At 34.9% G+C, this 14,873-nt stretch overlaps 1 protein-coding gene across 1 annotated transcript; it reads right to left on the bottom strand.

Annotated features, from left to right (window-relative positions):
* Nucleotides 1-8,200: 8,200 nt before the first annotated feature.
* Nucleotides 8,201-14,509, bottom strand: LOC113349355 (ABC transporter C family member 8-like). Its single transcript, XM_026593328.1, has 12 exons — nucleotides 14,210-14,509; nucleotides 11,886-13,840; nucleotides 11,480-11,800; nucleotides 11,275-11,361; nucleotides 10,553-11,176; nucleotides 10,308-10,472; nucleotides 9,925-10,219; nucleotides 9,639-9,853; nucleotides 9,228-9,533; nucleotides 9,053-9,116; nucleotides 8,709-8,948; nucleotides 8,201-8,635 (listed from the first exon to the last, which is right to left on the bottom strand). Exons 1-12 carry the CDS (start codon nucleotides 14,223-14,225, stop codon nucleotides 8,508-8,510), a joined length of 4,416 nt encoding a protein of 1,471 aa, XP_026449113.1. The 5' UTR covers nucleotides 14,226-14,509; the 3' UTR covers nucleotides 8,201-8,507.
* Nucleotides 14,510-14,873: the final 364 nt, after the last annotated feature.

The raw sequence follows: 14,873 nt of genomic DNA, 5'->3' as shown, positions 1-14,873 counted from the left end.
CCCTAAACAGTCTTAATTCAAAAGGGCATTCTAGAAAATAAAAAGGCTTCCACGTGGACTTGTATTAAGCCTACAGGAGGAAATTGTTCTTCTTTAAGGCGAATCTCACTGCACTGACCGTAGTAAACTCCTTCTCGTTGGACTAAAATAGAGGTCTGATTTGAACGACCAGGTTTAAATCATTGGCAATTGGTTTTGAATTGGATGACCATATTCTAACATTGGATAAACTTTGAGAAGTAACTTTTCGGCTTCTAGATGTAAGAAGTCAGGAATCGGCTTCTAGACGTAAGAAGTCGGGAATTAGGTTGGGAAAAAAATTGAGGATGCATTTTAAAAGCAGAAAAGCTAACTTTGTGAGGAGTGAAAGAAAAAATTGCTTCCGACTTCTGGGGATTAAATTTTGCTTCTGGAGAAGCAGAAGTATTATTGCTACAAAGACCCTTAAAGGTGTTTAGATATACCCTGAGAAGTTAACCCAGTGAAATAAACTTTTGAATGAGGAAAAAATTTAGATGTTGGAGACACTTTGAGAAGTACCTTTTTACTTAAAAATTAGGTTGGTTTGGGAACAAAATTTAAGAATAACTCCTAGATGCAAAACACTAAACCTCTTGTGAAGCAATTTATCTTAATTTGTTACCGACTTCTGAGATTGAATTATGAAGCAGAATCGCTTCTGCTTTAGGGTGTGTCGGATAAACCTTGGGAAGTCACTTTATGACTTAATTATGTTAAAAAATCAGAAGTTAGTTTGATCAGACAATGAAAAAGTAACGCGTTGTGAAGAAAATATTTTTTTTTTGCTTATATAATGGAATCACATTTTTTATTTATATTTTTTATGCATATATTTTGTTAGGGCTAGTAGTGGTTGATTAAATGGTTCTCTATATAGGAATGATATTAGTTAAAATAGATGTGTTCAGATAGCTTGCTACAAATATGTATACATGGTTACGAAAATTGGTTTGTTGGAAAGATATCATGCATCAAGTGATGATTCTCTCTTAAAAATGAATGATGTGATAATGTGCTCACTCGTTTTTACTTCAGTTTTAGTTATTAGAAGATATGGCGTATATGGAGATATTTGTTTGCATGGCATAAAGCTTTAGCCAATTAAAGATGTGTGTGTATCTTTTTATATAGGTATTTTTTTCTTTATCAGTAAAACAACACCTTAATATATACATATCAATTGAGAGATTCTCAAATCATAAAGTATCAGAGAGCTCTGGTTTGTTTTGGGTTACTTAATGTTATTCAAAATTTTAAATAGATGATTTAATTTTGGATGCATTTTAACATGTTGTTTACTTGGGGTGATATATTGTCAACCTATAACTAGAAGAAACTTGTGAAAAGAAAAGGAAAAAAATTTGAGGTAATAGTGATGAGCAAGAAAAAAAATATTTCCTAAGACACAATTATATAATCATAGAATGGATTCCATCCAACATCTTCCCTCTGTTTCCCTTCCTCTTTTGTCAACTGAATCCCTGGCGTAACCTTCATTGAGATCTCATCATCATTGTTTTATTTTATGGCCAGGGAATATTTAGACTCCTCAGACCTATTTGAGTTCATCTTTTAAAATTTGCAATGGTTTCCACTTTTTGCAAGGTCAATCTCTGTCATTGAATTCTTATGGGCACTAACAAGTTGTTCAAACGCTATCCAACAGTTAAATGATCCTGATAAGTTCTTGATTGAGTCACATTTATACTTTTTCATAACCTACGCAGTTGAGATAGTTTATTATTGTTATATATTTTAAAAACGAGAACAACCAGATTCTTAACCGATCAAAAAAAAAACAAACTGATAACCAAAACTCTATCAGCTTCAACAAGAAACTCAACTTTTTCTGTCACCAAAATGAAAGTCTTCTTTGCAAGAGCTTCCATGAAACATTCTTGAGAATAGATCATCCTGATTTAGCAAGTCGAATAAACATTTTTACATACATTTCATGAAGTTCGTGTAGGGGCCGGGAGAGGTCAATAGTACAAAGAAACAAGAACTAATGAACTCACATTGAAAAGAATAAGATACATGTTTATCAATAACACTAAATGGGTCGTCACAGAGATATATATCAACATCATTATAGACAGCTCTAGCGAGTTGAATCCGATGTTTCTGTCCTCCGCTCATGTTAAGACTTCTTTGACGAATCTCCGTAAGATAACCGTGGTTAAAATTTTCAATATCTTTATCCAGAGCACATACTTGAATGGCCTTATTGTATCTTCCTTTGTCCATTGACTATCCAAATAGTATATTATCACGAAATGTTCAGCTTTGTACCCAAGATGTTTGTGATACATATGCGACAGACCCAAGTACATCCACCTAGAAACAACAAGTAAAACTATTGTTAATAAAGGCAGATTTCATTTAACCATTCTAAATTTCTAAGTCTGAAGTCCTAGTGTCACTCACTAATCCTGAGATCTTTGGTATTTTTCCCAGTATGGCGCACAAGAAGGAAGATTTTTCGGCACCAACAGGTCCAGAAACAACTATTTTTTGTCATCTTTTTATGACAAGATCAACATACCTTAAGGTTGGAACATCTAAATTTAGCTCCCAACTGAAAACACCAGACTTTGTTACAACATCAAGATCACAGTTATGTTCTCGATTATTCTTCACAATATTTTTATCAGTGAGCTCATCATCTAAAAGAAAGGTATTAAGGCGATCTAATGAAACCTTGACTTAAATTCTCGCAGAAATAGCCTTAGGAATCATCCTGACAGAGAAGAAATACAATAATAAACAATATAGAACACGATATTGTTTTAAGTAAGATAAGAGAAGAAATATAACATAGAAAGACGAGATCGTTTTTTCTCTATTGTTTATAACAAACTTAAGCAAAACAGAGAAAGAATAAGAGAACAAATACAACAATAGACAATAGATTGAACAAAACCAATTAAGTAAGAAAACTTATCACAAGGTCCCAAAGTTCATAGTAAATATTAGGGAAAGATTCGTTGACACGAACATTACTACGTATTTCCTATCTTGTTATGCAACTGAATATAACTTGTAAATTACAGTTCATACATTATTTACTCCGTGGAAAAATATGAAAATACATATGTGCTAGAAAACAAAAAAGAAATAATATAATTAATCATTATCAAATTCCCAATTAAAATAATCAAAGCAAGACAGAGAAGATAAAAGTGAAAATAAACAACAAAAAGTAATAGTTTGAAAATAACTAATTGTGAGTGAACTTATTATAAGGTCCCTAAGTTCATCTATAATACAAAACAGAATGGGTTTTTGAGCTTGGAAGGTCGGATAAAATTTTAAGAGGCAAATGTTGCATCCGACCATCCAGTCTCATCTCAGCGAAAGACATCCGACGATTGTCGTTTCTGTAACCCTTCTCATTATGAATCCAAATTAATTAATCTTTAATTATTGCATCACCTCTTAACTCAAAATATTCAAAGAAACATTAAATGAAATCATAATATATCATATATGCATTAATTAGATTTAGTGGTGGCATAATGAATCTAATGGGAAATGAGATTTATTTATTTTTATTCATAACTCATAAGTGAGATATGCATACACACTATTACTTAAATGATTTTGTGTTCATTTTTGGATAATGTATATGAATAATTTTACAATGTATTTATAGACATTTTTTCGCTTAAAAAAATAGAAAACTATCTTGCAAAGGAACACGATTTAAAATCCGGAGAAAAAGAAAAATTACACCAGTCAGATATCATACTAAAGCAGTGTTGTTACTGCACGAGTTATTTCTAGTAATAAACATTTGGCAAAGATGTGTTGACATGAAAGTCACTGCATGTTTCCTATCCTTATATGACACTGAATATAATTTGTAAATTACGGTCTCCTGCATCATTTATTCCTTGGACTAATATGCAAACACATCTGCGCAGAAAAATAACAAATAAATATTACAATTAATCATTAGAAAATGCACAATTAGAACAATCAAAGCAACGTATAAGATGACCTCGTGTTACATACATGATAGTTTTTTTCTTTTTATTATCCACCTCAAGCAAAACATAGAAGAGAGGAGAAGATGAACAACAATAAATAATATATTAAATACAAGTAAGTAATATAACTTATCATAAGGTCACAAAATTTATAGTAAATATTGGGAAAGGTCCATTGGCATGGTTATATCCTCACAATATCTTATAGTTTTGGTACCAACTCTTTTATTATACCCGATGGATAATGAATTTGTAGCTAATTTTTTTAGTATTATTTTCTTCTTACCTTGATCTATATTCCTACCAAAAATGGGTATACTCCCCATCATCTATCCATTCAGCCGTTAAAAACTATAACCTTCAAAATTGAATGGTCACAATTATTACTAGAATCACTAAAGTTGTTGCATAAAGCTTAATTTTAATTGAAGACCAAAAAGAAATGTTTAACAACCAATGGGAATGCAAAACACAGACTAAGCATAATGCTTCAGAAAAATAAATAAAGAGTAAGCATATGCCAATCAATCAAATAACTTTAACCCGAAACCACTATACGAGACAATAATTAGCATTCACATGTATCATACCTAAATATGCATATGCCTTTATGTTAAAATACACCACAGATGACTTAGCTTAATATTTCTACACTTACATAAGCCAACTTATAATTTAAATATGAAGAAAATCAAAGATTACCGTTGTTGCAATCTATAGTCCACCACACTTTTAAAGCATCATATGTCAGCAGTACTGCAAAAAGACAACCAGTACTTACAACTGAAGTCCTTAAAACTAAATAAATAACCTAATAGCATGTTTGGTCTTCGGTAAACACCATGCCAAACAAGTTTTTTCGAAAGCGCACTCCAAAAAGTTTATTATTTTCTATCAAATGCCTTAAACATATTATGTATAACGGCAATGCAACCATCGTGTATTTTTCATTGAATCAATTAACTCGCGAGCAATTATTATGTTGTATTGAATGATCCTACCTTACATGAATTCAGTATCTTGTTCTCATGTCTCCCTCTGCCATATAAAGACCGAAATAAGCTTTTATTTATAAGACTTGGAGGCCCGTCTCCTTTTTTTTATTATGCCCAATGCCCGTTCTTAACTGGAAACAGGGCAAACAGGAAAAGTGAATATCTCTTTTCCCTGGGATTCTTAATGCAATAGTAACAAATCGACTTTTCTCACTCTACCCCTCCCCACCCATGATGCGCGTCGTTTACACAACAAATTAATTAACTTCTTTCCACACTATTAACTGGTAATATAATGGCAAGGATTTCGTTCCCACGAAGAGCAGGGAGTTTCTAGTTGTTAAAGTAACCAAAAGGGGGTTCTAGATTTTGTAAAACAAAATAATAAAATAAAGTAAAAAAAAATTGATTTGAAACAATAAGAAGAAAATCGATTAAGGATCTTCAGCGTCACTGAACAGAAACTTAACTAAAATACTCGTTTATTCCTCGTTGAATTTATATATTGTCACCAACCATAGAATAGCAATAAGCTCTGCTATCCCCGGAATTCCTGTTGTCACTGGATATGGAAGCGCTCTATTACCAGATTTTATCCATATGAGCCACCATGGATAAGCTCTCACGGTGTAACCCAGTCGAATGAATTACGTTTTGTGAATTAGGTTGATCATAGCATCATACGCATAGGCTCGGTCTGCTTACTAGTGTCATCTCTATACACAATCACTTGACAGAATCCCTCTGTCAAATTTTGCGATGTACTACTTGTGTAAAGAATTGAGTGACTATTACACGTATCGCACAACCCAATACTAGTTAGAAGAATTATTATTGGGTTAATTCAAATGGACCCAATAGTAATCTTAGGTACAAAAAATAATAGAGAGAATCAACAAGAGAAATCAACTCAAAATAAACTTGTGAAAAGAATTAAAATTCTATTAACCAGGACTTTGAAATCATCCCTAATCAAAGAAATAATTAGCTAGACATAGCTAAAATATTTACAAAATAATAAAAGAAAAATAAAACGGAAAAATAAAAAGAAAAAGTTTTTTCTGTTTTATCTTGTAGCTAGAGAAAAATACTATTATAAGGAGAAGTTATTTTTTATTTTGGATTTTGGCTTCTATTTATAGCCTTCGGGAAACCTAGGAAATCCAAAATACCCGTACAAGATAGAGATGCAAAGTCGGTCAAGTTTATTCCAAAATAGATGCTGATAATTGGGTGCAGCGCGGTGTATTCAAGTAGCGTGCGTATGGCTTCTGATCCGTTCGACCTTTTGAGAAACCACTGTATCTTCATTTGCACCATCCATCTATCCAGCTTCGATGCTCCACTGTACACACAATCATCACTAATCTCCAAAACGCGTCAAAGTTCTCCACCACGTGCTCTGACTTGTACGACTTTTAAACTTCTGTCACAGGTACAAATGGGTCTCATGGTGACGTCATCTAACAACTATCTCTCTGTCCCATTAGCACTATTGATCCAACAGTTCCATCATCACTGATAATACTATCGTGATCAGCAGCTCCCTTGACTCGCTCGATCTCCAATGATTGCAACATTTTCCGTTAGAATTTGGTCATCCAACTCAAAATCAATTGTCAATGAGTGGAGAGTATATACAATATTCACTTATCAACCCACCCCGAGTATATGCTTCACCAACTAGATCCACCAGTTGGGTTTTTAGTGGTTACAGATTCGTTTAACCTTTGAGGACTTGCTTCAGTGGATAGTGGAGCTTTTTAACAATCTGGAACGGGTGAAGGAGAAATGTAAAGGTGAAACATGCTAGCAAGTCCCCAAACTTGTACCAAATTTGTATTGTTGGAGAGCAGCACCAAATCTTGGTCTCTAGAATTTTGGGATTGTAGACGATTCCAGGGCCTATGCACCCAATGGGCCTTGTCACTATTTCTTTTTGTTTTTTTAGAACGATTTTTTTAGGGACCATGGTTTTTTTGGGACCATGGTCTTATTAGGCCAACCTCCATATACTTATAAGGGGGCTCCCAAAGTTAGGTAAATACCCATTTACCCTTTATTTTAATTTAAATTAAAACTAACTTAATAATTATATAAATCTAATCATATACATCTAATCTAAATGAATTTATTAACCAAAATCAAAATCAAAAGAGCAATCGAAAATTTTTAGTTTTGAAAAAAAAGTTTATTCTCTTCTTCTTCTCTCTTTCCTTGACGTTCCTCGTTCGATTGAAAAACCCATCAATCTTTTTAATTCGTTTTTGGATAGGAAAATTGAGTAGATTTCATCAAAATATAGTTTAAATGGATCTTAAAGTGGCATGTTCGGTTAGAAATAGTTTTAAAAAAACTAGTTTTGTAACCGAACATTCTGAAACCAAGAACACGAAGAACACTTCGGTTATCACGAATTTAATTTTTCATAACCGAACTCCGAGTTCGGTTGGTTCGCAAAAAATTCTAAAACTGGTTAGTAACCGAACTTTACCTACCTTGTTCGGTTGGTTCGCAAAAATTTCTAAAACTATCTAGTAACCGAACTCTACTTATATTCCAAAAAGAAATTTTTTTTCCAATATAACCGAACTGTGTTATTTTGCCTACTATGTTGAGTTTCAATTTAACCGAACTTGTTCCACTATGTTCGGTTTGTTCGCAAAAAATCTTGACAAACCGAACTCTTCACTAATTGCATACATGTGGAGTTCGGTTAGATATGTTGTTGGGTTAAAGTTTGCGAACCAACCGAACATTACTCTGTAAGTCCTATAAACAAAGTTCGGTAACCTGCGTGTATGGAAAAGGTAACCGAACAACTAAAAACCTCCATTAAAGAACGAGTTCGGTAACCTGCGTATATGGAAAAGGTAACCGAACTACACTTTCAGATGATTTCGGTAACCTGTTCTTCACATAAGGTAACAGAACAAGCCCAAATCTACCCTAAAAATTTACAGTTTTTTGAAAATTTGGAACAATTCAACCAACATTGTCTAAGTTTGAAACATACCTGGGTACCCAAATACTCTTCCTTCGGTTGTGGTTGGTAAAATCCTTTGTTTTTCATGTTTTCCTTCTTCATCTTCTCCAACTTTACTCTCTCAATAATTCTGCTTAATCATTTTACTAATCACTACGCTAACTATTATTAACAATAACTAACACTAACTAATCATTACCAAAAAATTAATCAAGAGGGTAATTTAGGTATTAATATAAATATCTACATAAGAGGTGACCTAGATCTACTTCTAATGTCGGTACCCAAAATAAAACCGTGGTCCCCAAAAATAACCATGCTCCCCAAAAAAACCGTTCTTTTTCTACGGTTCAAGGAAATTTCTTAACAATTTTATCTTAGATACTTGTGGTTACTCATACATCCGCTATTAATGGGAGAACAATCTCCCTTTAGATGGCCAAAACAACCTAAAATACACATTATTAAAAGATAGGAAAACACTTTATATATATATATATATATATCTATACTTTAATTGTAGTGTTGGAGACTTTGAAGAGAACTTCTTCTGCAACTAGACCAGTATTCACCCACAAGCTTAGAGAAATATGAGTTACTTTCCATAAGTTTTGAAGGTTCGTCGTATTCAATCAAGTTTCCTGCAATATCACCAATAAAAATCAATTGTAGTCCTTAAATGAAAAGTGAAACGAAAGAATTAAGTGTACATACCATAAGATAGGACCATGACCATGTCACTATCTGTAACCGTGGGAACTCTGTGAGCTATTGTTATGACCGTGCAATTCTTGAACTCCTGCCTTATAACTCTCTGTAAAATAGCATCTGTTGCAGAGTCAATTGATGCAGTTGCTTCATCTAGAACTAGAATTTTGTTCCTTTTAAGAAGTACTCTTCCAAGACAAAAGAGCTGGCGTTGACCAGCACTCCAATTATCACCATCGTCGCTCACTGTAAAGAGACCACAGAAAACCATACGAAAGAATAAATAAGAAAATTTAAAATTGCAAGAAGTAATGAGAAAATTTAGATCATGTTTCTCGCATTAATCTCACCTGGCGAGTCTAGAAGATTAGGGAGACTACTGATTGTAGTTTTAAGCTGGCACTTCTCTATTGCCTGCCATTTATAGTGTAATAAAGTTAAAATAATGACAAGGTAAGCCCTCTAACATTAGGTACAGTAATGAAAATAAAGGAATGGAAAGTGACAGGGAACTGATTAACTTACCTTCCATATCTCTTCGTCAGAGTAAAGGCCTAAAGGGTCTAAATTAGTTCGAACAGTTCCGCGGAAGAGAGTTGCTTCTTGAGGTATTATACTAAGCTTCAATCTTAAATCCTTTAGACCCATCGAGCAAATGTTTAGCCCATCTATAAGAATCTTCCCACTTGCGGGTTCAACAAGGCGAAACAAGGCACTAATGAGTGTAGTCTTTCCACTTCCGGTTCTACCAACAACACCCACTCTTGCTCCTTCTTTGAAAGTGCAAGTAATTCCCTTGATAACTAGAGGAGCATTTGGACGATACTTTATCTGTAAACGTTATGGTGAATTGTTGTACATGAATATGAGTTTTACAACATTAAAGTGGGTTTTAGAAACAATTGAAGTTACTATATACAAAAAGATAACACTCACCTTAAGATTTTCCAAGTCTATCCTTCCTTCGGAGGGCCATGAAGGTGGCGGTCTTCTATCATCAACAATAGCTGGAGGTTCTGATGGTATATGCATAAATTGCTTTATTCGCTCAACAGAAATGATGTAGTTAGCTAAGTTACAATACCATCGAGTCATAAAAACTTGGGTGCCGGTAAGCGCCAAAGCATAGGATAAAGAGAGCCCCACAAAACCTGAAACAACTATCATTATCACTATGATATTCAAATTACAGATGAAGAATAGTTATGGTTTAGAGAAATACCTGGATTTACGGCACCCCGAGGAAGCAAAACAAGGAGAAGAGCTGCTGTAAACAATGTCAAATTCTGGAGTACTTCAACTCTTATAATTAACCACTCCATAGCAGCATTAGAATGAAAGAATAGCTTAGCGTCCGTGTCGATGAGCTTCTGATAACTATTAAAGAACCTTCCAGTCATAGAAAAAGCCCTTACTGTGACAACTCCTAGTGATGTCTCAGCTGCGTAGTTCATTACAGGAGCTTTAGTAGTTCCATTAATCCTAATTAACTCCCTTGCAGAGGCCAAATAGTAGTCCTTCATTGAAACACAATGACACTGTCAGAATTAGAATGTCAAAAAAAAAAACGATGCATGTAAAGAGTCGATGTGTAATGATATCCACCTGAACATATTTTACAGCTACCATCGCAAGAACGGCCACAACGAGAACTGGCCATGTCACCGACGCCATTATACAAACGGTTGCAACAATCTCAAAAGAAGATGCAATTACAAATGCAACAGAAAAAGGAACGTCGAAATCCAATACACTCAAATCTGATGATACCTACAATAATAAGACATGTACATATTAATTGAAGATCACTTTAACTTGGTGAGAGAACATACAAAAGGAGTGCATCTTACCCGTGTTAAAATCCTTCCAATCGGGGTTGAATCAAAGAAGAGCATAGGTGCCTTAAACACAGAATCGGTGAAACCATAGAAGAAGGCTTTTGAAGCCTTCAGTCCTAAAAGAGCTGCAAAGTAGGACCTTAAGTACAAAAATAATGTACTTACAGTTGAAATCCCTGCGTAAACTCCAATTAACATGCTATTGCCTACACTAGGAATATTTATGGCAATCGCTAACCAATAAGTAGCAGCAACTTGGAAAGAAAAGAAAAAAATCTGAGATAATGCTGATGAGCCGAAAAAAAGTAGTCCCTTGGACACAGTGATATAATCATAAAACGGCTTCCACCCAACATCTCCACTCTCCCTCCCTTCTTCTTCCGTCAACTGAATCCCTGGCATACCCTTCACTGAGATATCATCAGCAGCATTGTTTTCTTTTATTGCCAGGGAATATTTAGATTCCTCGAACCTATTCGAATCCAGTTTTTCAAATTCACCCTGGTTTCCATTTTTTGCAGGGTCAATTTCTGCCATTGAACTCTTATGGGCACTAACAAGCTGTTCAAATGCTGTCCCAACAGTTAAAAGCTCCTCATAAGTTCCTGACTGAGTCACATTTCCACTTTCCATAACCTAAGCAATTGAGAAAGTTTATCATTGTTTATTGAAAAGCAATAACAATGAAATGCATTAAGCTATGGTGTTTACTGTCTAGAGGTAACACTGATTACCAATATTTTATCAACTTCAGCTAGAAACTCAACTTGGTGTGTCACTAAAACAACAGTCTTCTTAGCAAGAGCTTCCATGACACATTCCTGAGCATACATCATTCGGATATGGCTAGTCAAATAAACAATTGTACACACAGTTGATGAAGTTCATGTACAGGACGTGCAGTCAATATTACGAAGGAACAAGAAGCACTGGACTCACATTGAAAAGAATGGAAGCTGTATGTGCATCAACAGCACTAAATGGGTCGTCAAGAAGATAGATATCAGCATCATTATAGACAGCTCTAGCGAGTTGAATCCGCTGTTTCTGTCCTCCACTCATGTTCAGCCCTCTCTGGCCAATTTCTGTAAGATCGCCATGGTTGAAATTTTCAATATCTTTATCCAAAGCGGATGCTTTAATGGCCTTATTGTATCTTCCTTTGTCCATTGGCTGTCCAAACAGTATATTATCACGAATCGTCCCGCTCTGTATCCAAGACGTTTGTGATACGTAGGCGATAGACCCAAATACATCAACCTAGAAACAACAAAACAAATAGTATAAAGACAGACTTTATGTATGCATTCAAAATTTCTATGACTAGAGTCCTAGTGTCACTCACTGATCCTGAGATCTTTGGTATTTCCCCCAGAATAGCGCACAAGAAAGAAGATTTTCCAGCACCAACAGGTCCACAAACAGCAATTTTCTGTCCTCTTTTTACCACAAGATCAACAGACCTCAAGGTTGGAGTGGCAAGTTCTAGCTCCCAACTGAAAATACCAGACTCTATTACAATATCGAAACCAGAGTTCTTCTTTTGATTCTTCTTCACAACATTTTCATCAGTGAGCTCATGATCCAACAAAAAAATATTAAGGCGATGTAAAGAAACCTTGACTTGAATTATCGCAGAAAGAGCCTCCGGAATCAGTTTGACGGGTTCTGACATGGTCCTCAGCGTTGCGAGAATTGTAAAAATCGTGCTGGCATTCAAAGAAGCATTTTTCACAAATATACAACCTAGAAAAACGACTGAAGACACCAATGTGGGGGACATCCAGTAGAGTGCAGTCCCATAAGATTTCTGAATTTGTGCCTTTGACAACCATTTGAACTCCTTATCTCGGAGGGACTCGATCAAATTTTTGAAATTGTCTTCCCATGATTGTAATTTGATAATCTTCATATTATTTAGAACCTCAGAAGTGGCTCTTAATCTTTCATCTTGGGCAACCATAATTTGTGTCTGACAAGTCTGAAGCATCTTGGCAAAGGGCACATTTAGAACTGCGCACATGAAGAGAGGAACTAAACCAGGAAGAGCCCCAAAACTAACTATTCCGAAAAGTACTCCAATCGCAAGAAACAATTGAACTGCGTAAGTCCATGAAGAATGAAACCAGAACGGGAATTCACCCATTCGATAAGCATCAACTGCAATGTAATTGACTATTTCCCCAGTCGAGTGTCTTTTTCGACCCAAACTAGAAAGCTTTAACTGCTTTTGATAAACGGCCACCATTAGAGCAGATCTCATTCTCATACCAAACCTTCTTGAGCTAAAGTACCAATGCCTCTGAGATAAAGACTCTATAACCTTGACAATCACTAACAAACCAACTAGTGAAAGGCCGTGAGACAGACTTTCTTCTTTACGGGTTGAATAATTTACAAAGGCGTAAAGTAACAGCGGAGAAATTACAACACTGATGGTCCTAAGAAATGCATAGGTTCCTACAAGTATCATTTCTTTATAGTAAACTTTAGCTAGTGCCCAAAGAACCAGATTACTATCATTTTCTGAGCTCTTTTGCCTCCGTAGAAGCTCCCAAGCGCGAAAGAATGCCTGGTAAGCAATATAAGCTTCATCTTCAGGGACAAGATTAGGTATGTCTTCTAGAGTTAATGGTTTTGAATGACCCTTGGACATCAAAGAATTGAGCCAAAAAAATGTTAGCTTGCTAAACAAATTAGCATTTCCTAATCCTGATCTGTTATTTTCATCTTTCGCAGTTAATAGTGGCTCCGACAAAGCCTCTGCCTGAGTATTTTGTGAAACTTGCAGCCGCCTAAAATGCCTTAAAACACAAAAGGGGAGTAACAAACTTACAGACCATGAAACCATATCGAGGATTTCGATCTTTTCTTGTTTCACTAAGATTTCCACATAATGTAGGGAATTCAGTATAGAGAAGGAAATCCACCATACAGAAACCAAAATTCTTGCCCATTTGATCAGTGGCACAATGAGTGCGAGTGACACAAATATCCATATTAACCCCCTAACGAAGTCAAATGGCCAACTAATATCGGATGATGCGTCTTCTTTCTGAAATGCACCCCATAGAGAAACACTAAAATGTGCAATGGCATTAACAGCACAACATACTGAAACAACTACTAGTAACCAATCTGTTCTGGTATTACCACGAATGAATTGCTTCCTGAAATAACCAATAATCCAAAACAAAGATAAAGAGATGATGAATAAAAGGTTCAAACCATCAATAATTACTCCATGAGTGCATGAAGAACCCCAACTAAATTCTCCTCCGCAAATCCAAGAGAAATCCCCTGTATTCATATGACAACAACATAAGGAACAAGCATCCAGTATTGCCTCTATCACTCTTAAAATTCAATGTAAACAACAAAAATCAGCAATACATTGAGGGAACACAAAGACCCTTGGCTATCATGTCTTCTCTCTAGACATTACTACAAGCATAAGAAACTCAAAGTAGGATACTAAAAACATAAAAACAGAATTCAACTAACAAATACAGTGTTTTCAAGCTCTTGATAAATCTTTATTAAATCAATCATAAAATTGAAAGAAAATAATCCAGAGATTCAACAGAGACCAATTTACTAAAACTAAAAAAAAAAAAAAAAAGAATGAACATCACCAAAATATGCAATTCTCAAAAGAAAAAGATTTACCTTGATTAATCTCCATTTTTTGAAGTGCTTCTTCTGTCTTCAGAAATCCACACTTACTCCAGGACAAAGTAGAGGTAGAAAAACCAGACCATATGAACTTGATTTTCCCACTGTGAGTTATAAAAGGAAAAACACTAGTTAAACCGAATGGACTTCCAACAAATCCCTTTTTGGATTGTTGATTTGATTGGTTCCTTGTGCTTCACATTCCGCACTTAATTATCACTCATTTATGTTCCTATAATTGAATACAGATTACAGAGAAGAGGTTAGTATACTTTCTTTCTGACATGCGCGTCGCTATAGTTTGATGGCCAAATATTACTAAAATACCAATTATTCGTCATTATTCTCTTGTCTCGTCTCTAAATTTCTTAGGCTGTTTCTTCTTGGCTTTGTTAGTCGACAAGTATGACTAAAATAGTTTCCGCCGAACAATTAACGATGTAGGGACAGAATAGCTGCTGGGTCTATTTCATTGACTCTCAACCGTGTCCTTACTCCTCAAAAAAAAAAAAAAAAAAAACTGTTTCTTTACAGAACAATTCTGGAGTAAGAAGTTAGTTGGTTATATTTTCTAGAAGCAAAAAAATAAAATAAAAAAACTAATAGATTAAGGTGTGTTTGGGGTGCCAGAAACATAAACAAAGAATATTATTATGTA

This window comes from Papaver somniferum, chromosome 2, assembly GCF_003573695.1.
Source record: "Papaver somniferum cultivar HN1 chromosome 2, ASM357369v1, whole genome shotgun sequence".
Lineage (NCBI taxonomy): Eukaryota > Viridiplantae > Streptophyta > Magnoliopsida > Ranunculales > Papaveraceae > Papaver > Papaver somniferum.
This window is presented reverse-complemented; position numbering and strand designations above follow the sequence as displayed.

Coding starts and splice junctions, on each gene's coding strand:
- LOC113349355 (XM_026593328.1), bottom strand. Junction 11,801..11,885: donor TACCAAAGATCTCAGGATCA/GTGAGTGACACT, acceptor TGTTGTTTCTAG/GTTGATGTATTTGGGTCTAT. Junction 10,473..10,552: donor TTGGAAGGATTTTAACACGG/GTAAGATGCACT, acceptor TTATTATTGTAG/GTATCATCAGATTTGAGTGT.